Source organism: Protomyctophum bolini (genome assembly GCF_963924005.1).
Source record: "Protomyctophum bolini genome assembly, chromosome: 6".
Classification (NCBI taxonomy): domain Eukaryota; kingdom Metazoa; phylum Chordata; class Actinopteri; order Myctophiformes; family Myctophidae; genus Protomyctophum; species Protomyctophum bolini.
This window is the reverse complement of record NC_137867.1, coordinates 4,592,124-4,612,123: the sequence shown is the minus strand read 5'-3', so window position 1 is coordinate 4,612,123 and position 20,000 is coordinate 4,592,124. Positions and strand designations below refer to the sequence as shown.

At 47.5% G+C, this 20,000-nt stretch overlaps 1 protein-coding gene across 1 annotated transcript in view; it reads right to left on the bottom strand.

The window, feature by feature from the left end:
* The window catches only part of fer1l6 (fer-1 like family member 6), a gene marked incomplete at both ends in the record, with an annotated part of 112,298 nt that overhangs the window by 72,530 nt on the left and 19,768 nt on the right, over window positions 1-20,000 (bottom strand). Inside the window, 9 exons of the mRNA XM_080765628.1 lie at window positions 2,870-2,977; window positions 4,387-4,536; window positions 5,221-5,355; window positions 6,917-7,041; window positions 8,658-8,832; window positions 9,065-9,229; window positions 9,552-9,671; window positions 10,046-10,148; window positions 10,789-10,889. Coding sequence (XP_080621754.1) covers window positions 2,870-2,977; window positions 4,387-4,536; window positions 5,221-5,355; window positions 6,917-7,041; window positions 8,658-8,832; window positions 9,065-9,229; window positions 9,552-9,671; window positions 10,046-10,148; window positions 10,789-10,889 — 1,182 coding nt within the window. The remainder of the gene's footprint in view (window positions 1-2,869; window positions 2,978-4,386; window positions 4,537-5,220; window positions 5,356-6,916; window positions 7,042-8,657; window positions 8,833-9,064; window positions 9,230-9,551; window positions 9,672-10,045; window positions 10,149-10,788; window positions 10,890-20,000) is intronic.

The following is a 20,000-nucleotide window of genomic DNA, read 5'->3' as shown; positions in this document are numbered from 1 at the left end:
AACAGCACGCGGCAACGCATTACAGTAACAAGCCCTGGTTAGGCGAGACCTAATGATCATCTAAGCTACTACTGTTACTTTTCTTACGTTTAAAGGCCATCTCATCAAGTTTTCTCGATATTAACAACAAAATCTCGCACGTCGTGGCAACTAACTGCCTTTTAGTTGACTATTATTTGCAAACTAAATTTCATACGAGAAAAGAATAACTATAGCTCTATTAATTGCAAGACGAATTACCACTGACGCGTATGGGAGGAGCATCCCGTTCGACTGACTCCAGCCACATCATTGTTTTAATAAAGCTAGACATATTTCCTCATTTCCGAGACAATATAGGCTCTACTTCTTGAATCAACTTTTTAACTAATTTAAACTTCGACAAAACACTCATCAACACATGCCTACATTTATATGCTGAATACACTTACATTAGACACACACTTTTTGAATGCAGATAGAGACTGTTGAATATCCCCATCCGTTATTAATAAACTTTTAGTGTCTCTCTTTTCCCATCGTCTCCCCCCTTGTCTAATATCCATTATTCATTTAAGAAATTAGTCAATCTACCTTTACACCAGACGCTGCTCCAAAATGAAGCGATACAGGTATCAATGCTACTCTTTCACCCAAGATTACTTTTAGTCCCATATGCAGAATAACTGAATAAAGTTAATAGACTAAACTATTTTGACCACTATTTTCACCATCGGCTACTTTAGACCCACATTTAGATACAGGACTGTACATAACTGTATTTTAAATATTCTCTTAAACATAATTCTCCCTCCTCTCATATGACGTACCTGAACAGCCACTCGGTCAACCGAGGAACTGCATGTATGAAGAAAATGTTTTTTTCGTGCACCGCGCCGCTCTCACGTGTCCATTGTCCTTTCTGTCCAACACATTATCACCCATCTCCCCCCTTCCAGACACTATGTAATATGAAATATCACATAATGACTGGAAAGAAAAACATGAACTCCTGTGCAGCTACAGGCCGATCGAAACGCAACACGTGAGCTTGCAGATCTGCTCCGTATGAAGAGAATGAATGACGTCCCCCGGTCGGGTCGCCGTTTGTGAGCGTCGATGTGATGAATAGCACCGCGCCGTCCTCCCGTCGCTGCTTGTCGTTTCCCCGCATGGGACCGCCGCTTCTCCCCGCCGAGATGTGAAGAGACGCCCGTCGACGCGCTGTGCACCGCATATGTGCCGTCCTCCACTCCAATCGTCGAAGAGAAAATTGCTTTGTCCCACCGCGGACCGAACCGTCCGCCGGAAAAAATCCAAACTCAACGCCGTTTTCGCCAAAAATAGACAGAATCAACCCCCTGGGTCCAGTAGGTTCGCGGTGTCTGCAATGGGAAGTTCCCATCACAATGGCACATTGTGATATTCAGGCTCCATCTGTCGTGTAAATTCTCCCCTCTACACGAACTAGAATTCTAATCTATTTGGGACAGAAACGGCAGAGCACACGGCGGCTTGCAGGCTTGTAGTTGTAGGCAAAAAGCACAGGACGGTCAGTTGAATGAAAGCACCAGGCAGAGAGAGATGAACTGAAGTGTTGTTGATCATTTATTGCAACAAAAAACCATGTTAGACAGAGCGCTTTGCCTTAGACCCTGAGCGTGGAGCCCAGGGCTCCCATCTGCATGACCGCTGCCGCGGCCAGCAAAAGACTTCCTAAACCTTGCATTTTACAGGACATATATACAGTTTTTACATAGACACAGATATACGGAGGTGGAGACTGAAACTTTACATACCGGTATACATCAACATATTGCCACTTGGTAAGCAAAAGGTCTCTCCTGGATACAATAGAATGCTAAGTTTACTATCACACCTGGCCAGGCCAAGTACTTGACTATGCGTGCTTTCTTTCAAACCTGCAGACAGGCAGACTCCTTACCAGCCATGATTGATTTACTTCAGACCTAAGTAACATTTGTTCACGAACATGCATGATATAGTGTAGAATTATTGATTCCAGATACGACACTAATGTCAGATCTACAAGCTCACATGACACCTTTTAACCAATAGGCCTAATGTCAGATCTACAAGCTCACATGACACCTTTTAACCAATAGGCCTAATGTCAGATCTACAAGCTCACATGACACCTTTTAACCAATAGGCCTAATGGCAGATCTACAAGCTCACATGAGACCCTTTAACCAATAGGCCTAATGTCAGATCTACAAGCTCACATGAGACCTTTTAACCAATAGGCATAATGTCAGATCTACAAGCTCACATGACACCTTTTAACCAATAGGCCTAATGTCAAATCTACAAGCTCACATGACACCTTTTAACCAATAGGCCTAATGTCAGATCTACAAGCTCACATGAGACCTTTTAACCAATAGGACTAATGTCAGATCTACAAGCTCACATGAGACCTTTTAACCAATAGGCCTAATGTCAGATCTACAAGCTCACATGACACCTTTTAACCAATAGGCCTAATGTCAGATCTACAAGCTCACATGACACCTTTTAACCAATAGGCCTAATGTCAGATCTACAAGCTCACATGAGACCTTTTAACCAATAGGCCTAATGTCAGATCTACAAGCTCACATGAGACCTTTTAACCAATAGGCCTAATGGCAGATCTACAAGCTCACGACATGAGACCTTTAAAACCATTATCCATGGGATATCTGAAAATGGCAGATCTACAACCTCACATGAGACCTATCATACACTTCATCATATATTACATCATCACATCCCGGCCAATCACGTATGTGCGTGCACGCACACACACACACACACACACACACACACACACACACACACACACACACACACACACACACACACACACACACACACACACACACACCTCTAGTCTGTAGGTGCTCAGCACCGGTCTGATGTTGGCAGGAACAGGAAGTACTGCTGCTTCCTGTTGCTCTAGAGGAGGAAGTCCCGCCTCGCCTGACTCTGGAATCTAAAATAAAAAATAAAAAAATAAAATAACAAATAATTATGACAGACAGACAGACAGACAGACAGAAAAGATTAAACGGAAGTGGGGAGGAGGCTCCACTTCCGCTTTATATTTTACTCATGATCAGAGCTTCCGTTGCTCCAGACTGTACGACGGAAGCATTTATATTTTACTCGTAAATGCTTCCGTCGTACAGTCTGGAGCAACGGAAGCTCTGATCACGAGTAAAATATATCAGAGCTACCAGAGCTTCCGTTACTCCAGACTGTACGACGGAAGCATTTATATTTGACTCATGATCAGAGCTTCCGTTGCTCCAGACTGTATGACGGAAGCATTTATTTTTTACTCGTGATCAGAGCTTCCGTTGCTCCAGACTGTACGACGGAAGCATTTATATTTTACTCGTAAATGCTTCCGTCGTACAGTCTGGAGCAACGGAAGCTCTGATCACGAGTAAAATATATCAGAGCTATCAGAGCTTCCGTTGCTCCAGACTGTACGACGGAAGCATTTATATTTGACTCATGATCAGAGCTTCCGTTGCTCCAGACTGTATGACGGAAGCATTTATATTTTACTCGTGATCAGAGCTTCCGTTGCTCCAGACTGTATGACGGAAGCATTTAATTAATCATTTATATTTGGGCTATTTTGTTTTAATTTTGGGGTACCCAGGCCCAATGTTCCCTCTAATGTTTTCATTTTGGGGTACCCAGGCCCAATGTTCCCTTTCATTCTTTTTCGGTCTGAGCAAACACTCAAACCTCCTGAGCAGACATCAGAAACTACTGAGCAATCATACATCACCTTGGTAAATGGTAAATGGTGCATTTATATAGCGCCTTTACCCAAGGCGCTTTACATAGATTGTGCATTACATTCACCCGTTCACACACACATTCACACACACATCCATACACCGATTGCAGCGGAAGCCATGCAAGGCACCAACCAGCACATCGGGAGCAATTTGGGGTTCAGCGTCTTGCCCAAGGACACTTCGACATGTAGACAGGAGGAGGAGCCGGGATTCGAACCGCCGACCCATGGATCATTGGACGACCTGCTCTACCTCCTGAGCCACAGTCGCCCTCGTTGGTGACCTTGACACCAACTATCCAAACGTTAGATAATGCAAAGTGAGCGCCCCTCACTTCACACAGGTGTGATTGTTTTCTTTTTTCCAAATGGATTTTGGAATACGAGTGAATCAATGAATAGTTACATATTAAGCAACATTTTTTATTTTATATCAAGGTGGCAGGCTAGCATTTTTAGGAATATTCAGTTAGTCTACATGTACATATCAGTGGTTCTCAACCTTTTCAGGCAAAACCCAAATATGTACGAGCTGCGTTCGCTTCCCGCATTTGCGCGTCTTACTGGTAGTAGTACAGTAGTCGTACCTGTAACAGTTCAAAGGCAGACAGTAAATCTCCCCCAGAGGAACTGCCCCAGAACAGAGGGTAGTAGTGGAGCTGTGGAGGGACGTAGACCTCCTGGTGACCTCTGACCTCTGGAACCACCACAGTACTGCCCAGGTACTCTGATTTACCCTGGAATACACATAAACACTTTATAAATACACATAAAAACTATATAAATACACATAAACACTATATAAATACACATAAACACTATATAAATACACATAAAAACTATATAAATACACATAAACACTATATAAATACACATAAACACTATATAAATACACATAAACACTATATAAATACACATACTATATAAATACACATAAACACTATATAAATACACATAAATACCAGTAAGACGCGCAAACGCGGGAAGCGAACGCAGCTCGTACATATTTGGGTTTTTTTAAGATTTATTTTTAAGTTATTATTTTTTTAAGTTAAGTTATTTTTAAGTTAAGTTTTTAACTTAGCCATAACCATATAAGGAGTCCCCAAAGCAGCTATACGTCCAAATATGGAGTGTGTTGCATCAATCACAAACAAATCACTCAGCTCCATATATGGGCACAAAGGGGGGGGACACAGACATGATCTGCTAGGTCTCATAGTAAATGCTCACTGTTTTCGCAAAATAAATACTATATAAATAGCCTACCCCTGGGGGTCCCCGGACCCCACTTTGGGAACCACTGCTCTAGCAACAGAAGCTTATATTGTGAAACGTTCCCTGGCAACAAAAGCCTGCATTCTGATTGGTTAATAATCACCGGGGAACAGAAGCCTGTATTCTGATTGGTTAATAATCACCAGGGCGTCGTCGTCGTAAACCTCTATGACGAGGCGCGGAGGCTCCGCCTTCAGGTGGGCGGGGCTTCCTGTCAGCCTCAGCTTGTCAATCACCAGACACTGGTTCCACGTTGGAGAGAGAGTCTGGGGGACGATCTGATAGAGAGACATGGAGAATACATGGGGGGAGAGAGAGAGAGAGAGAGAGAGAGAGAGAGAGAGAGAGAGAGAGAGAGAGAGAGAGAGAGACATGAGTCACATGACAGAGAGAGAGGCAGACACAGACACACATATCCATATGGTAATTATACATTTGACAATATAAAGACACAGAGACACCTCCCTGACAATATAACGACACATAGACACCTCCCTGACAATATAACGACACAGAGACACCTCCCTGACAATATAACGATACAGAGACACCTCCCTGACAATATAACGACACAGAGACACCTCCCTGACAATATAACGATACAGAGACACCTCCCTGACAATACAACGACACAGAGACACCTCCCTGACAATATAACGATACAGAGACACACCTACCTGACAATATAACGACACAGAGACACCTCCCTGACAATACAACGACACAGAGACACCTCCCTGACAATATAACGACACAGAGACACCTCCCTGACAATATAACGACACAGAGACACCTCCCTGACAATATAACGACACAGAGACACCTCCCTGACAATATAACGACACAGAGACACACCTCCCTGACAATATAACGACACAGAGACACCTCCCTGACAATATAACGACACAGAGACACACCTCCCTGACAATATAACGACACAGAGACACCTCCCTGACAATATAACGACACAGAGACACCTCCCTGACAATATAACGACACAGAGACACCTCCCTGACAATATAACGACACAGAGACACACCTCCCTGACAATATAACGACACAGAGACACCTCCCTGACAATATAACGACACAGAGACACCTCCCTGACAATATAACGACACAGAGACACACCTCCCTGACAATACAACGACACAGAGACACCTCCCTGACAATATAACGACACAGAGACACCTCCCTGACAATATAACGACACAGAGACACACCTCCCTGACAATATAACAACACAGAGACACCTCCCTGACAATACAACGACAAAGAGACACCTCCCTGACAATACAACGACACAGAGACACCTCCCTGACAATATAACGATACAGAGACACCTCCCTGACAATATAACGACACAGAGACACCTCCCTGACAATACAACGACACAGAGACACCTCCCTGACAATATAACGATACAGAGACACCTCCCTGACAATACAACGATACAGAGACACCTCCCTGACAATATAACGACACAGAGACACCTCCCTGACAATACAACGACACAGAGACACCTCCCTGACAATACAACGACACAGAGACACCTCCCTGACAATACAACGACACAGAGACACCTCCCTGACAATACAACGACACAGAGACACCTCCCTGACAATACAACGACACAGAGACACACCTCCCTGACAATATAACGACACAGAGACACACCTCCCTGACAATACAACGACACAGAGACACCTCCCTGACAATATAACTAACCTCTCTGTCACACCTCTCACGGGTGTGATTTTTATGAATGATGTTGCCGTTAACAACGGAAATAACAACGGATCGCCGCGAGGTGAAAGGTGAAAGGTGAAAGGTGCTCACGTGGGTGGTCTGGCTGTGGGCCATGAAGGAGACTCTGGCGAACGGGTCGGACAGTCCGGAGCTGTCCGCCGCCATGAGGCCACGAGCCTGATAGAGGTGAGCTCTGAGCTGGTACATCTGATGATCTGGAACATAGATAGATAGATCCATAGAACACTTTATTGATCTGGAACATAGGTAGATATATCCATAGAATACTTTATTGATCTGGAACATAGGTAGATAGATCCATAGAACACTTTATTGATCTGGAACATAGGTAGATAGATCCATAGAACACTTTATTGATCTGGAACATAGGTAGATAGATCCATAGAACACTTTATTGATCTGGAACATAGGTAGATAGATCCATAGAACACTTTATTGATCTGGAACATAGGTAGATAGATCCATAGAACACTTTATTGATCTGGAACATAGATAGATATATCCATAGAATACTTTATTGATCTGGAACATAGATAAATAGATCCATAGAATGCTTTATTGGCAGTTTGAGAAAATTACAGAAAATGACATAATTTAAAAGAAAAAATCCAAATGGATTTAGACACAAAAAAGCCTTCGCTTGTTTTCATTGTTTGTAAACATGAAACTATACACAAAGATACTGTACAAACAAAAACCACACTGCGCAAAGAGCATGGAATACGGATGTGTATATTACAGGAAACTCCCGTTAAACTTTGCAACAAACTCCGGTAAACTCCTGAATTGTACCATCACGCCTGTATATCACCGTATATTAACTGTATATGCTGCTAAACTTGAGGTTTACGGGCAAATCTAGTGCCCATATTTGCCTGTTAACTCCTCTTTTCACGCAGTGTTTATGAGGTGACAGTACTTCATTAGACACCCTGGAGTCTACTGTATGTGTCTATGAGGTGACAGTCCTTCATTAGACACCCTGGAGTCTACTGTATGTGTCTATGAGGTGACAGTACTTCATTAGACACCCTGGAGTCTACTGTATGTGTCTATGAGGTGACAGTACTTCATTAGACACCCTGGAGTCTACTGTATGTGTCTATGAGGTGACAGTACTTCATTAGACACCCTGGAGTCTACTGTATGTGTCTATGAGGTGACAGTACGTCATTAGACACCCTGGAGTCTACTGTATGTGTCTATGAGGTGACAGTCCTTCATTAGACACCCTGGAGTCTATACTGTATGTGTCTATGAGGTGACAGTACTTCATTAGACACCCTGGAGTCTACTGTATGTGTCTATGAGGTGACAGTACTTCATTAGACACCCTGGAGTCTACTGTATGTGTCTATGAGGTGACAGTACGTCATTAGACACCCTGGAGTCTACTGTATGTGTCTATGAGGTGACAGTACTTCATTAGACACCCTGGAGTCTACTGTATGTGTCTATGAGGTGACAGTACTTCATTAGACACCCTGGAGTCTACTGTATGTGTCTATGAGGTGACAGTACTTCATTAGACACCCTGGAGTCTACTGTATGTGTCTATGAGGTGACAGTCCTTCATTAGACACCCTGGAGTCTACTGTATGTGTCTATGAGGTGACAGTACTTCATTAGACACCCTGGAGTCTACTGTATGTGTCTATGAGGTGACAGTACTTCATTAGACACCCTGGAGTCGTTTTCATGTGTCTATGAGGTAATTTGTACCCAAATTATCCTGTGTGTGTCTGTGTGTGCGCGTGCGTGCGTGCGTGCGTGTGTGTGTGTGTGTGTGTGTGTGTGTGCGTGCGTGTACCTGTAGGTATCAGGTGTGTAGGAACTCCTCCTGGCTCAGCGCTGCCCCCGCAGGCCGGAGTGAAACCTGCAGGAAGGCCGTCCAGCATGTGGGCAGAGTCGAGGGCGTGGCCCAGCCACAGGTAGACGTCCAGCTTACAGACGATCGACCAATGGGAAGGCTTCTTACCTGGAGGCTGTGCACGCACGCACGCACGCACGCACGACGCACGCACGCACGCACACACACATACACACACACACATTTGTGGCTACGTCACCATCAACAGCCAATAAGGGTCCAGCATTCTCACCCCGACATGCATACTCTCATCAAGAATGGTGTTCCCTTATTGGCCGGTGGATAACACACGACATACATACCCGGCCAATCACAGTGCTCAATAACGAGCTCTTAACGAGACTCACCTTAAGGAACAGAGTGAGTATCTTGCCACAGTCTTGGCCCCGCCCCTCTGCGTGGCCCCGCCCCTCAGGGCAGTACAGCAGGTCCCTGGCGGGAACGCGGGCGTACGCAACGCGCTTGTTGTTGCTTAGCAACCAGACAAACACGTCGGGCAGCGTGTGCTGGGGCTGTGGGGGGGGGAGAGGTCAGAGGTCATGGGGAGAGGTCAGAGGAAGGCATGTTACTCACCTCGGCCAATAGGAAGGCGTGTTACTCACCTCGGCCAATAGGAAGGCGTGTTACTCACCTCGGCCAATAGGAAGGCGTCTTACTCACCTCGGCCAATAGGAAGGCGTCTTACTCACCTCGGCCAATAGGAAGGCGTCTTACTCACCTCGGCCAATAGGAAGGCGTCTTACTCACCTCGGCCAATAGGAAGGCGTCTTACTCACCTCGGCCAATAGGAAGGCGTCCTACTCACCTCGTCCACTAGGAAGGCGTCTTACTCACCTCGTCCAATAGGAAGCGTAGTTTCTGCGCCAGTCTGCCGGTGTCTTTCAGCAGCTCTTTGACCCCGCCCACTTTCAGCTTCCTCTCCGACAAGCCCCGCCCCTCCACGATCATTCCCTCCTATGATGCGCACGCACGCACACACACGCGCACGCGCGCACGCACGCACACACACACACACACACACACACACACACACACACACACACACCATGGATTTCATAACGCCGGGCCAGACTTCCCGGTCCTTCATTGCCATCCCAATGAGCAGATTTTAGTTTTAGGCTCTTGAAAAGTTTTCATTTAGTTTTAGTCACATTTCAGTCACCTGGAATGTTCTAGTGTTAGTCTAGTTTTAGTCGACTAAATGGAATGTTTTAGTGTTAGTCTAGTTTTAGTCGACTAAAATGTATTTTAGTGGCGTCGTGATGACTGACTTTACACTTGCGTGCGTGCGTGCGTGCGTGCGTGCGTGCGTGCGTGCGTGTTCCTACCAGCTCTTGTTTACACATGGTCAGTCGTCTCCTGTCCAATTGGGTCAGACGATTCTTCTTTAGCTCCGCCTTCAGCGTAGACTCTGCTGACACTATGAAGGAACTACACACACACACACACACACACACACACACACACACACATGCACGTGTGCGTGCGCGCACGCACACAAACAACGTTTTCATCTAGCATCAGTATTATAATGACTCAAATCTTAAATAATCTGCATATCAGCGCCCCCACCACCTCAGGACATTGTGGTACTGCAGCTGAAACTGCTGTCAAAGTCCAGAAAGAAATTACATTTAGGCCTGACGTCGAAAAAAAAGAAAAATAGTCTTCTGACAGAATATATATTCAAAGATTTTCACAAAAGCATTTTCACGATTTTTCAAAAATAGCAGACCTACAAGCTCGCCACCTGGTAGTTATAATAGCTAAATTATAACATAATGCTTAGTTTTTTTTTTAAAACACCAAAAGGTGTTCCAGCCCAGAATGGCATAAACAATGTTTTGGTCGAACAAATAATTAGAATGATGAAAAAAGTGCGAAAAAAAACTTTTTTATTTTAGTTTTTTTGTTTTATTTGTTCTAATTATTTGTTCGGCCCCCCCCCAAAAAAAAATAAAAAAATACATTATGTTAATAATTTATAATTCATAATTCATGAACGTTTCATAGTGATGCTGCGCTGTGATTGGCTACCATCATAGTGATGCTGCGCTGTGATTGGCCATACCTGGCGTCCTGGCAGAAGAGCTTCAGCGCGGCACAGAGGTTAAGCTCCGCCCCTGGGTCACACCTCTTGTCGAGTTCTGTGGCTTTGGCCACGCCCCCTTCCTGTAACACAACAACATGATTGACGGATATTTAGCCACCCCCTTCCCCGTAACTCCCCAGATCAATGATAGCCTAGTTAGAAACCAAATGGACCTCTGAGAGTGTACAAATAGAACCAAATGGACCCGTTAGGCTCCATTTGTCCAAATGGAACCATTTGTACATAATTATTCCATTTGCCTCATAATATATTTGATGTATTATTACAATCCAGCAGGTCTAGGGGTAAAAATGGATTGCTGAAAAGTGAACTGTTGTTTATTTGTGCCAGAAATTTGTGCGAGACCGATTGTGCGAGAATAATAACATACTGCACTCCCCTCTATACCGCCCCCTTGTGGGTTAAATAACATACTGCACTCCACTCTATACCGCCCCCTTGTGGGTTAAATTGAAGAAAGCGAGCATGCACAAACCCGCAGGTTGCCTATAATGATTTCAAGCATATACTGTTGAAAACACCAAGGTGGAGCAGACAGTGCAAGGGAGTTATTCTGTAATGTGAATGCAATCGTTTTATTAGGCTGGTGACATGGCGTCAGGTAGCTCGGTTGCTGCTGCTGCGGGAACGTTTTCCAGACTTAAACCGGAGAAAAAGGCACTGTTTACAGTATGTCCCAACACAAATCAACGCTGCACTAACTTTAAAGGCCAACAAAAGGACATCAATAACGTTAAGTTGTGCCTAAAAGTGCTAAACGAGTGTGGAGAAGTAATTCCAAGATTTGTCTCGCACTTCCTGGATGATCTGCCTCCAGTCTCATTCAACAATTTGGATGTATCTGCGCTACTCGGCAGAATGGAACAACTAAATTCTGACATCTGCTGTATGAAAAGAATCCTTGAATCCCAGGGGAATGTCTGTGAAAACTTGCGGGAGGTGACAGTTGCCATAGATGACCGTCTGACTGCTGTGGAGCAGCCGCTTCGTTTAGCGTCGGGTCCCGGCCCCGGGGCCGGGGCTGACAGACCGAAGACAGCGGCGATCGACAAAAGCAGCAGCGGCCACACCCCGAGACAGCGGCAGCATACTGCCACATCACCGGAGGCTCGAACACCGAGCCATAGCCGTAACTGGAGCACCATTGTGAAGGAAGGGGGACGATTAAAGTCGGTGCCAGCGAGCTTTGCCTCACTACACCAACGTAAACCTCAGCCCGGCCAGCCGGGTAAAATGACAGCAAGACGAGAGCGTAATAAGACAGGCATCACTGGAACCAGTACTGCTGGTCATATAAAAGTCATCACAAATGAAGTTGGTACAACATATGTTCAGGAGGAAGACCGCGCCTTCTATGATAAATCGTTAACCAACATTACCATGGTAACCAATCCAGTACCCCCCATCAACTATCTACCATGGTAACTGATAGCATTCCACCCAAACCCCTCCCCTTCTCCACGTATTTATACCTGCACGTCTACCTGCCATTTCGTGCTTTGTTCTTCGTATGACTCACGTCACGGCCGCTTCCGCGTTGCTCCTCCGCGGCTCCGCCGAATCGCCGTCTGATTTAAAAGTTATCATTACCACAACTAAGTTACCTCGCCACCACGGACGGACCACACTATCAGCACCGTTCCCCGTCAGAGAAACCTCGGGCAGACGCCACTAACGACAGCCAGGAGCCAGCCACGACGTTCCTGTATTCCAGCGTCTACACCCCGCCATCAACCGCTTCCTCATCGATCTCGTTCATGCCGTCTCACTGAACCGCCGTTCAGTTTATTCTTCCAACGCCACCCGACGTCGCGACTCGCGGAGTCGCGGGACACAAATGACAACACCACCGCGATCCGAGAAATCAACTCTCCCCCCGGTGCAACTTCAAACCGGCACACTTCAAGGTCGCCACGGACCTGTCACCTTCGCCGATTCGATGACGTCACTCCCAGATGCTGCGCCGAACGAGGCTAAGCTACACACCCGCCACGGGCAACTACAAAAACACACAAAGCTAAGTTTCCTCCAACTTCCGACAATAACATCAAATGTTTCCCCCGCTTCATATTAACACTACTACACTGATTAGCCACATATGCATTCATACTACCCAGCCAACATGTCCATCTGGGCCCCACATGGGTCTTGACACGGGCTAAATGGCATGGGTTCCAAGTGGGCCGTGCACCCAGTTTTCACAAAGCCCCTTTTACCAGCCGCTGTGTAAGTGCAGCCGGCCAACGTTCTCTCTGCGGTGCTTCCACGCCCACTCGCCGTAGTCATTGGCTGTACCGACAGCCCCTAACTTTCATCACAAACTCATGCATTATATTACGCTACCATTCAATCTTCTGTGTGTTCATCTCCTCATACTCCACGATCATGCAGACCATCCCCTCTTGACCTATCATACCTCTCTGCGGTGCCTTCACGCCCACTCGCCGTAGTCGAGACCTCATTGGCTTCCCGCAAGCTAAACATCAGTAAATGGTACATTAACAGAGTTTCTAAGTGAAGCGTGTAAGAGTAGTTAGTCCTTCTATCCTTACAATCATCAGCCCCCATTTAACACTACCTACCCATCCCCTAGGACTGCACAATCACTCAACTGAATTAACGGGCCATCCTGACCCAGTTAACTGCCCGTACGCTGGGCATCAGTTAACACCATCGGACATCTACAGCCTAAACAATTTACCGATTGCCTGCTCATTAACATTTGATGTAACGAGCATTTACCCAGTTATCTGTCTGTATGCCGGCCATCCGTTAACCGTAACACCATCGGTCATCGGACACCCACAGTTAAACAATTTACCAATTGTCCGCTCATTAACATCTGTTGTAACGAGCATTTACCCTGTTATCTGTCCGTAGTCCGGCCATCCGCTAACATCATCGGACACCTACAGTTAAACAATCTATCGATTGTCTGCCTATCAACATTTGATGTAACATGCATCTACCCAGTTAACCGTCTGTATGCCGGGCACCCTTTATCACCATCGGACATCTACAGTTCAAACAATCTGCCGATCGTCTGCTTATTAACTTTGACGTAACGTGCAACACTCACGCGAGCCGGAACGTACAGCAAAGGTTGCGTCATGTTTCTGCAACAACTATGAAGCTATCGCCACCATGAAGGAATTAACGCAACCTCGTCCAGGCAAGCAGCCCCCCTATCCTCCCACTCCTTCTAAGGCTAGCATCCATAATTGTCTAGTCCACCACTCGGCACTCCCACCCCATCAAGGTATCGCTTAATCCGCTACCTCTACTAACCGCCTCGGTCCCGAGCAGACCAGGCCCGTACATCCAACCCTAACGCATAACCTGTGCCTGCTCCCCTCCTTCCCTCTCCCCTCCTACAAACCTTCCGCCGAAGGTCTCATCTCAGTCATCGCACGATCCACCGTGCACCATCATGGCCGACCCAAGAGTACCGGCTCCAACCTAGTACAAACCGCACCGTCACAGCAGAAAGAACTCCATTGCAGCCAGAGCGTGCCTGCATCAAATCCCTATCATGTCCCTGCAACTGCAGTTCAACTCCGGTGCACATGTCGGCCTACATCGAGTCAACAGAATGCTCGTCTTCAGCCTCGATCCAGCCCCCCCTCCCTCCTACCCCCCCCTCCTCCCCCCCCTCCTTCCCTCCCTTGGCACAGGGTGCCTCCCTCCCCCTCTACCTCGACAGCGTGCCTCCTTCCTTTCATCCCTACCTCCCTCTGCAGTGCACCCTCAGCAGGGTGCTTCCTTCCTGCCTTCCTTCCCTCCCTCCCTCCTCCCTCCTCCCCCCCCCTCCTCCCCCCCCTCCTTCCCTCCCTCCCCCCCCCCTCCTTCCCTCCCTCCTCCCTCCCCTCCTTCCGTCCCTCAGCAGCGTGCTCCCTCCTTCCCTCCCTCCTCCCCCCCCCTCCTTCCCTCCCCCTCTACCTCGACAGCGTGCCTCCTTCCTATCATCCCTACCTCCCTCTGCAGTGCACCCTCAGCAGGGTGCTTCCTTCCTGCCCTCCTTCCCTCCCTCCCCCCCCCTCCTTCCCTCCCTCCTCCTTCCCCTCCTTCCCTCCTTCCCTCCCAACCCCCCCCCCCCCTCCTTCCCTCCCTCCTTCCCTCCCTCCTCCTTCCCCTTCTTCCCTCCCTCAGCAGCGTGCTCCCTCCTTCCCTCCATCAGCAGGGTGCTTCCTTCCCGCCCTCCTTCCCTCCCTCCTCCCCCCCCCCCCCCTCCTTCCCTCCCTCGGCACAGGGTGCCTCCCTCCCCCTCTACCTCGACAGCGTGCCTCCTTCCTTCATCCCTACCTCCCTCTGCTGTGTCTCCAGGTCGTCTTAAGACGAGCCACCCCTCATCGCTTCCAGCCATCCCGGTTCTCCATACATCCGGCTAGCTCGTCAGAGATTCGCACTCCTGCATCCCTCTCGAATACAGCCACATGTTAGTACGCGACGCCCCCGCGACCGCTGCCACGTGCCGATCTCCTCAGCACCAACCTGCCGGCCGGCAGCTCCCGGTGCCTCAGCAGCGCCCCGCAAGTCTACGCGTACTCCTGCCGCCGTCGAGCACTACACGTAACCTCCTGGCGTAGCTCCCGTCTAGAGCCTTCCGCAGAGTTGGCTCCAGGGTCCAGCATTCACTGCCATAGGATAACGAATTCTACCGCCGCGTAGAAGAAGCTGAGCTCGACCCGTCGGGAGATCGGAGTTCCATACACCGCCCACGCCATCCAGGGTCCCCATGCAAGTGCGTTCCCCACCTCCAGATCCTGCTCCCGAGCCGACCCATGAGCTCAGATACTCGAAGTCATCGACTTCCTACGGAACCATGCCTCCCGACGTCTCGATTGGCGGACGTCCTCCCATCCCTCTCTACCTCCCTCGGCACGTACGCCTCCTTCCACCTCCCTCCCATCCTCCATCCCTCCCTTCCTTCATCCCTCCATCCCTCACGCAGCATCCATCCCTCCCTTCCTTCATCCCTCCATCCCTCCATACCTCATGCAGCATCCATACCTCCCTCGGCACGCACGCCTCCTTCCACCCCCGCCTCCCTACATCGGTACAGCATACCACCTCCACTCCCTCCATCCCCTCCCTGCCTCCCTCCATCGACACGGCGTGCCACCGCCCCTCTGCACTACAGAGGTACGACTACCCCGTGATACTGTTCGACGACAAGGATCGACTACCCAGTGACGTCGGTCCATCACAAGAATAAATCGAATCTACCAGATCATCATCGCGGCTTCTTTTGGGCTCCGAATTGACCAGCCGCTCCCTTCTCTACACTCAGACAACACAGATCCAGATCCACAGATCCACAGATCCACAGATCCAGATCATCAAATTCCATCCAACCTACCATTCCGTCCCAAACCAGACCCCACAGCGACTTATCCCGGGCCACTGGCACGACTATAAACCACACGCCCATCAAGCTCTCCATCGGCACTCCTCACCCCCATCTTCTAACAAGAACGACCTGCTTCGCAAGTCCCGCCACCAAGCAATAACTTCCCTACAAACTCCAGTCAGGAGCACCTACCCCTCCACGTCACTCAGCTCCCAAGAGCCTCCAAGTCACGTCGACCTCCTCGCCTCAAACCATTACCTCAAACCCTCGTAGGACGAATCATCACGCTCCACCCGGACCAAGTCGACCTCTCCTGCATTCCCCGGGTTTCCAGGGCACTCGGAATCCACCACTTCTATCTTGCGTGCAACCTCGCAGATAAGACTCCTAAGAAACGCCCACCTTGCCACCGTCAAGTAACTGTTTCTTATGCACTCCTCTTTGGGGTCCTGAAATGACGGAGTGCACCGTGTCAGACGTCAGTCAAGACGGACGCCTCTCTTCGGGCCGTCTCAGACGTCAGCCAATACGGACGCCTCCCTTCGGACCCCATGCCAAATACTCAGGGTCCAATACCCCCCCCGGAACCAGGCCTACGACCGACCCCCCTCCCCTCACAGGGCCACGCCCTATCATCCTCCACTTCCCCCAGGGGCCTAGTCATCCCTCATCCCTTCACTCCCTCAAGATTCCCTCTGTAGCTCCAACTCATCCCCTCATCCTCACTCCCCCTCCCCACCCCCTCCTTTCACTCATTTCACCCGGCTCCTGGTACATGGCCTACGGCCCACATCCGGCCACGGCCCACATCCCAACATCCTCACACCCCCTACCCTTCCCCCATCCTCACACCCCTTCCCCCCTTCCCAACCCGACATCCTCCTCCCTTCCCCCCATCCCACACGGGACACATCCCACACGAACGGTCAAGGCCATCCTATGCATCTCACCCCATGCATCATTCTACCCAATGCATCATTCCAATGCATCATTCATTCAATGCATCTCATTCCTATGCATCATTCCTTCTCATGTTCCACCTCTCTTCTAAATAAATGCTAAACCATGTTAAACGATGTTCGATTGAATGCGTGGTCTGTACTAGTGAACTAAAATGGTGAGTGTCTTTGCAACAAAATTTGACAAGAGTTTGGAGGCAGATTCTCTCTGTGACTACTTGAAAGAGAAGCTGGGACGTGAGGTGAAATGTTGCAAAATTGAATCGGCACAAAGCAGATTTAGCTCTTTCTGTGTCACTGCTGAATGCAACGATATAGCGGAGATGTACGAGCCGGATCTGTGGCCAACAGGCTCCTTCGTACGGCGCTACTATGAACCTCGCCAGTCTAGAGGTGCTGCTGTGGGGGGGTCGGGAGGAGCCGGGGGAAACCCCAGCTCCCAGCCAACTGTACCTGTGTTGCTGACTACAGTACATGCTGGGGAAACAGCATTTGCACAACAGTCAACGTCGACCGTCCGTTCTGACGGATCCGATACGCTCGACCAGTAGAGCCCTGCTAGGGAACAACATCTAACATCATGCGTGTTGTATCATATAATGTACGTGGCCTACGTGTGGGGCATAGTGCTGCAGATAAATTAAGACGCTTGACTGTTGACACATTGTTGAACGAGTGTGACATCTTGTGCCTCCAAGAGACTTGGCTTGCCAAACAAGATTTGGACAAGTTAAATACAGTACACAATGACTTCCATGGCGCTGGTGAATCCACCACTGACCTCAGCACTAAACTGGTCAAAGGTAGAATCGCTGGGGGCGTGGCTATCCTCTGGAACCGCAAATATGACCCGTTGGTGAAAGTAAGAAGACTAAATGTTGATTGGGCCATTGGATTAGACATTAATTTTAATGGCAAGAAGATTACAATTTTAAACATATATACACCTTATGAATCCTATCAGTTTGAGGATGAATTCCTGAACAGACTAGCCTTTATTCAGTCTTTTATTGAGGACAATGAATGTACTTGTGTGTATGTCACTGGAGATTTTAATTCTGATATCTCAGATAAAAAATCTCTTTTTGGAAAACACCTGATTCATTTCTGTAATGAAAATAATTTAATGTTATCTAGCAAATTATTTTTACCAGATAATAGCTTCACTTATGTGAGCGAAGCATGGCACACTACATCGTGGCTCGACCATTGTGTGTGCACAGCAGATGCCCACGCCTCTCTGGGAAAACTTGAGATTTGCTATGGACTGGCCACCTCAGACCACATACCTATAGCTATGAGTTTAAATGTTGAAAATGTGCCCCTCCTGGCTGCCACTAGTAATACTGCTAGCACAGGAAAACTAGACTGGTCTAAACTATCAGAGGAGGATACTGACAGATATTCTGCCCTAACTGAAAGGTTATTAAATAATATTGTTTTACCAAATGATGCCTTAAGGTGTTTAAATATGAATTGCACAGACACACATCATGCTGATGATCTCTGTAATTTTTATGATAACATCACAACAGCTCTAAATGCTGCTAGTGAGCCATTTTGTATACAGAAAAAGGTTTTTAATATTAAACCTGGATGGAACGAGTGTGTGGCTGAACATCATACTGCAGCTAGAGAAGCATTTAAACACTGGAATCATGCAGGTAGGCCAAGACAGGGGGATGTGTTCGAACATAAAAAACAAACCAATGCCAGGTTCAAATATGCTCTCCGGCATATTAAGATCAATGAGAACACCATTAGAGCTGATACGCTAGCCAGAAAGCTTCAAACCAACAACCAGGTGGATTTCTGGAAAGCGGTCCGTGTTATGAACTGCAACAAAACACCTCTACCTTCAGATATTGAGGGGGTCTGTGGTGCAGACAAAATTGCGCAAGTATGGCGTGAACATTACCTAAAACTTTTCAATTGTGTCAAAAGTAATGTTGTTGTCGTAGACAATATCGATCTTGACAGTAATATGATTATTAGGTCAAGTGAGATATCTGATGCTGTTGGTATGCTTGTTAATAACAAAGCCTGTGGCCTGGACCATATCACTGCTGAGCATCTCAAGTATGCCAGCAACAGACTTAGTCCACTGCTATCCATGTGCTTCACAGGTTTTATGATGCATGGTGTCCTTCCCAATTCAATCCTGTCTGTTTTACTGGTCCCGGTCCTTAAAGATAAGGCTGGGAAGTTAAACAGCATGGACAATTACAGGCCCATTGCCCTTGCCAGTATCCTATCAAAGGTGCTAGGAAGAATAATTTTAACCAGGATTGAAATGTATGTTTTAACTACTGACAATCAGTTTGGTTTTAAGAAAAAACACAGTACAGACCTCTGTATCTATGCTCTTAAGGAGTTGATTGCCAAGTATGAAAGTAATAAATCCTCTGTATTTTTATGTTTTATAGACCTCTCAAAAGCATTTGATAAAATCAACCATGAGAAACTATTCAGGAAACTTATTGCCAGAAGTGTCCCCAACTACATAGTCAGGATTCTTATCTATTGGTATGCTCAGCAAACGTTCCAAGTAAAATGGGATAATGCTGTCTCCACCCCATTTCACGTGGGCAATGGGGTCCGTCAAGGTGGGATTTTATCCCCATTCCTATTTAATGTGTATATGGATGACCTATCTAGGCAGCTAAATGACTGTAAAACAGGTTGTATTGTTGGGGAAGGTATCATCAATCATCTTATGTACGCAGATGATTTGGTCATACTTAGCCCATATACTGCAGGGCTACAACAACTGCTGAAAATATGCTCACTGTATGGCAAAGAGCATGATATAACTTTCAATGCCAAAAAAAGTTGTATCATGATCGTTCGCTCTAGAGAGG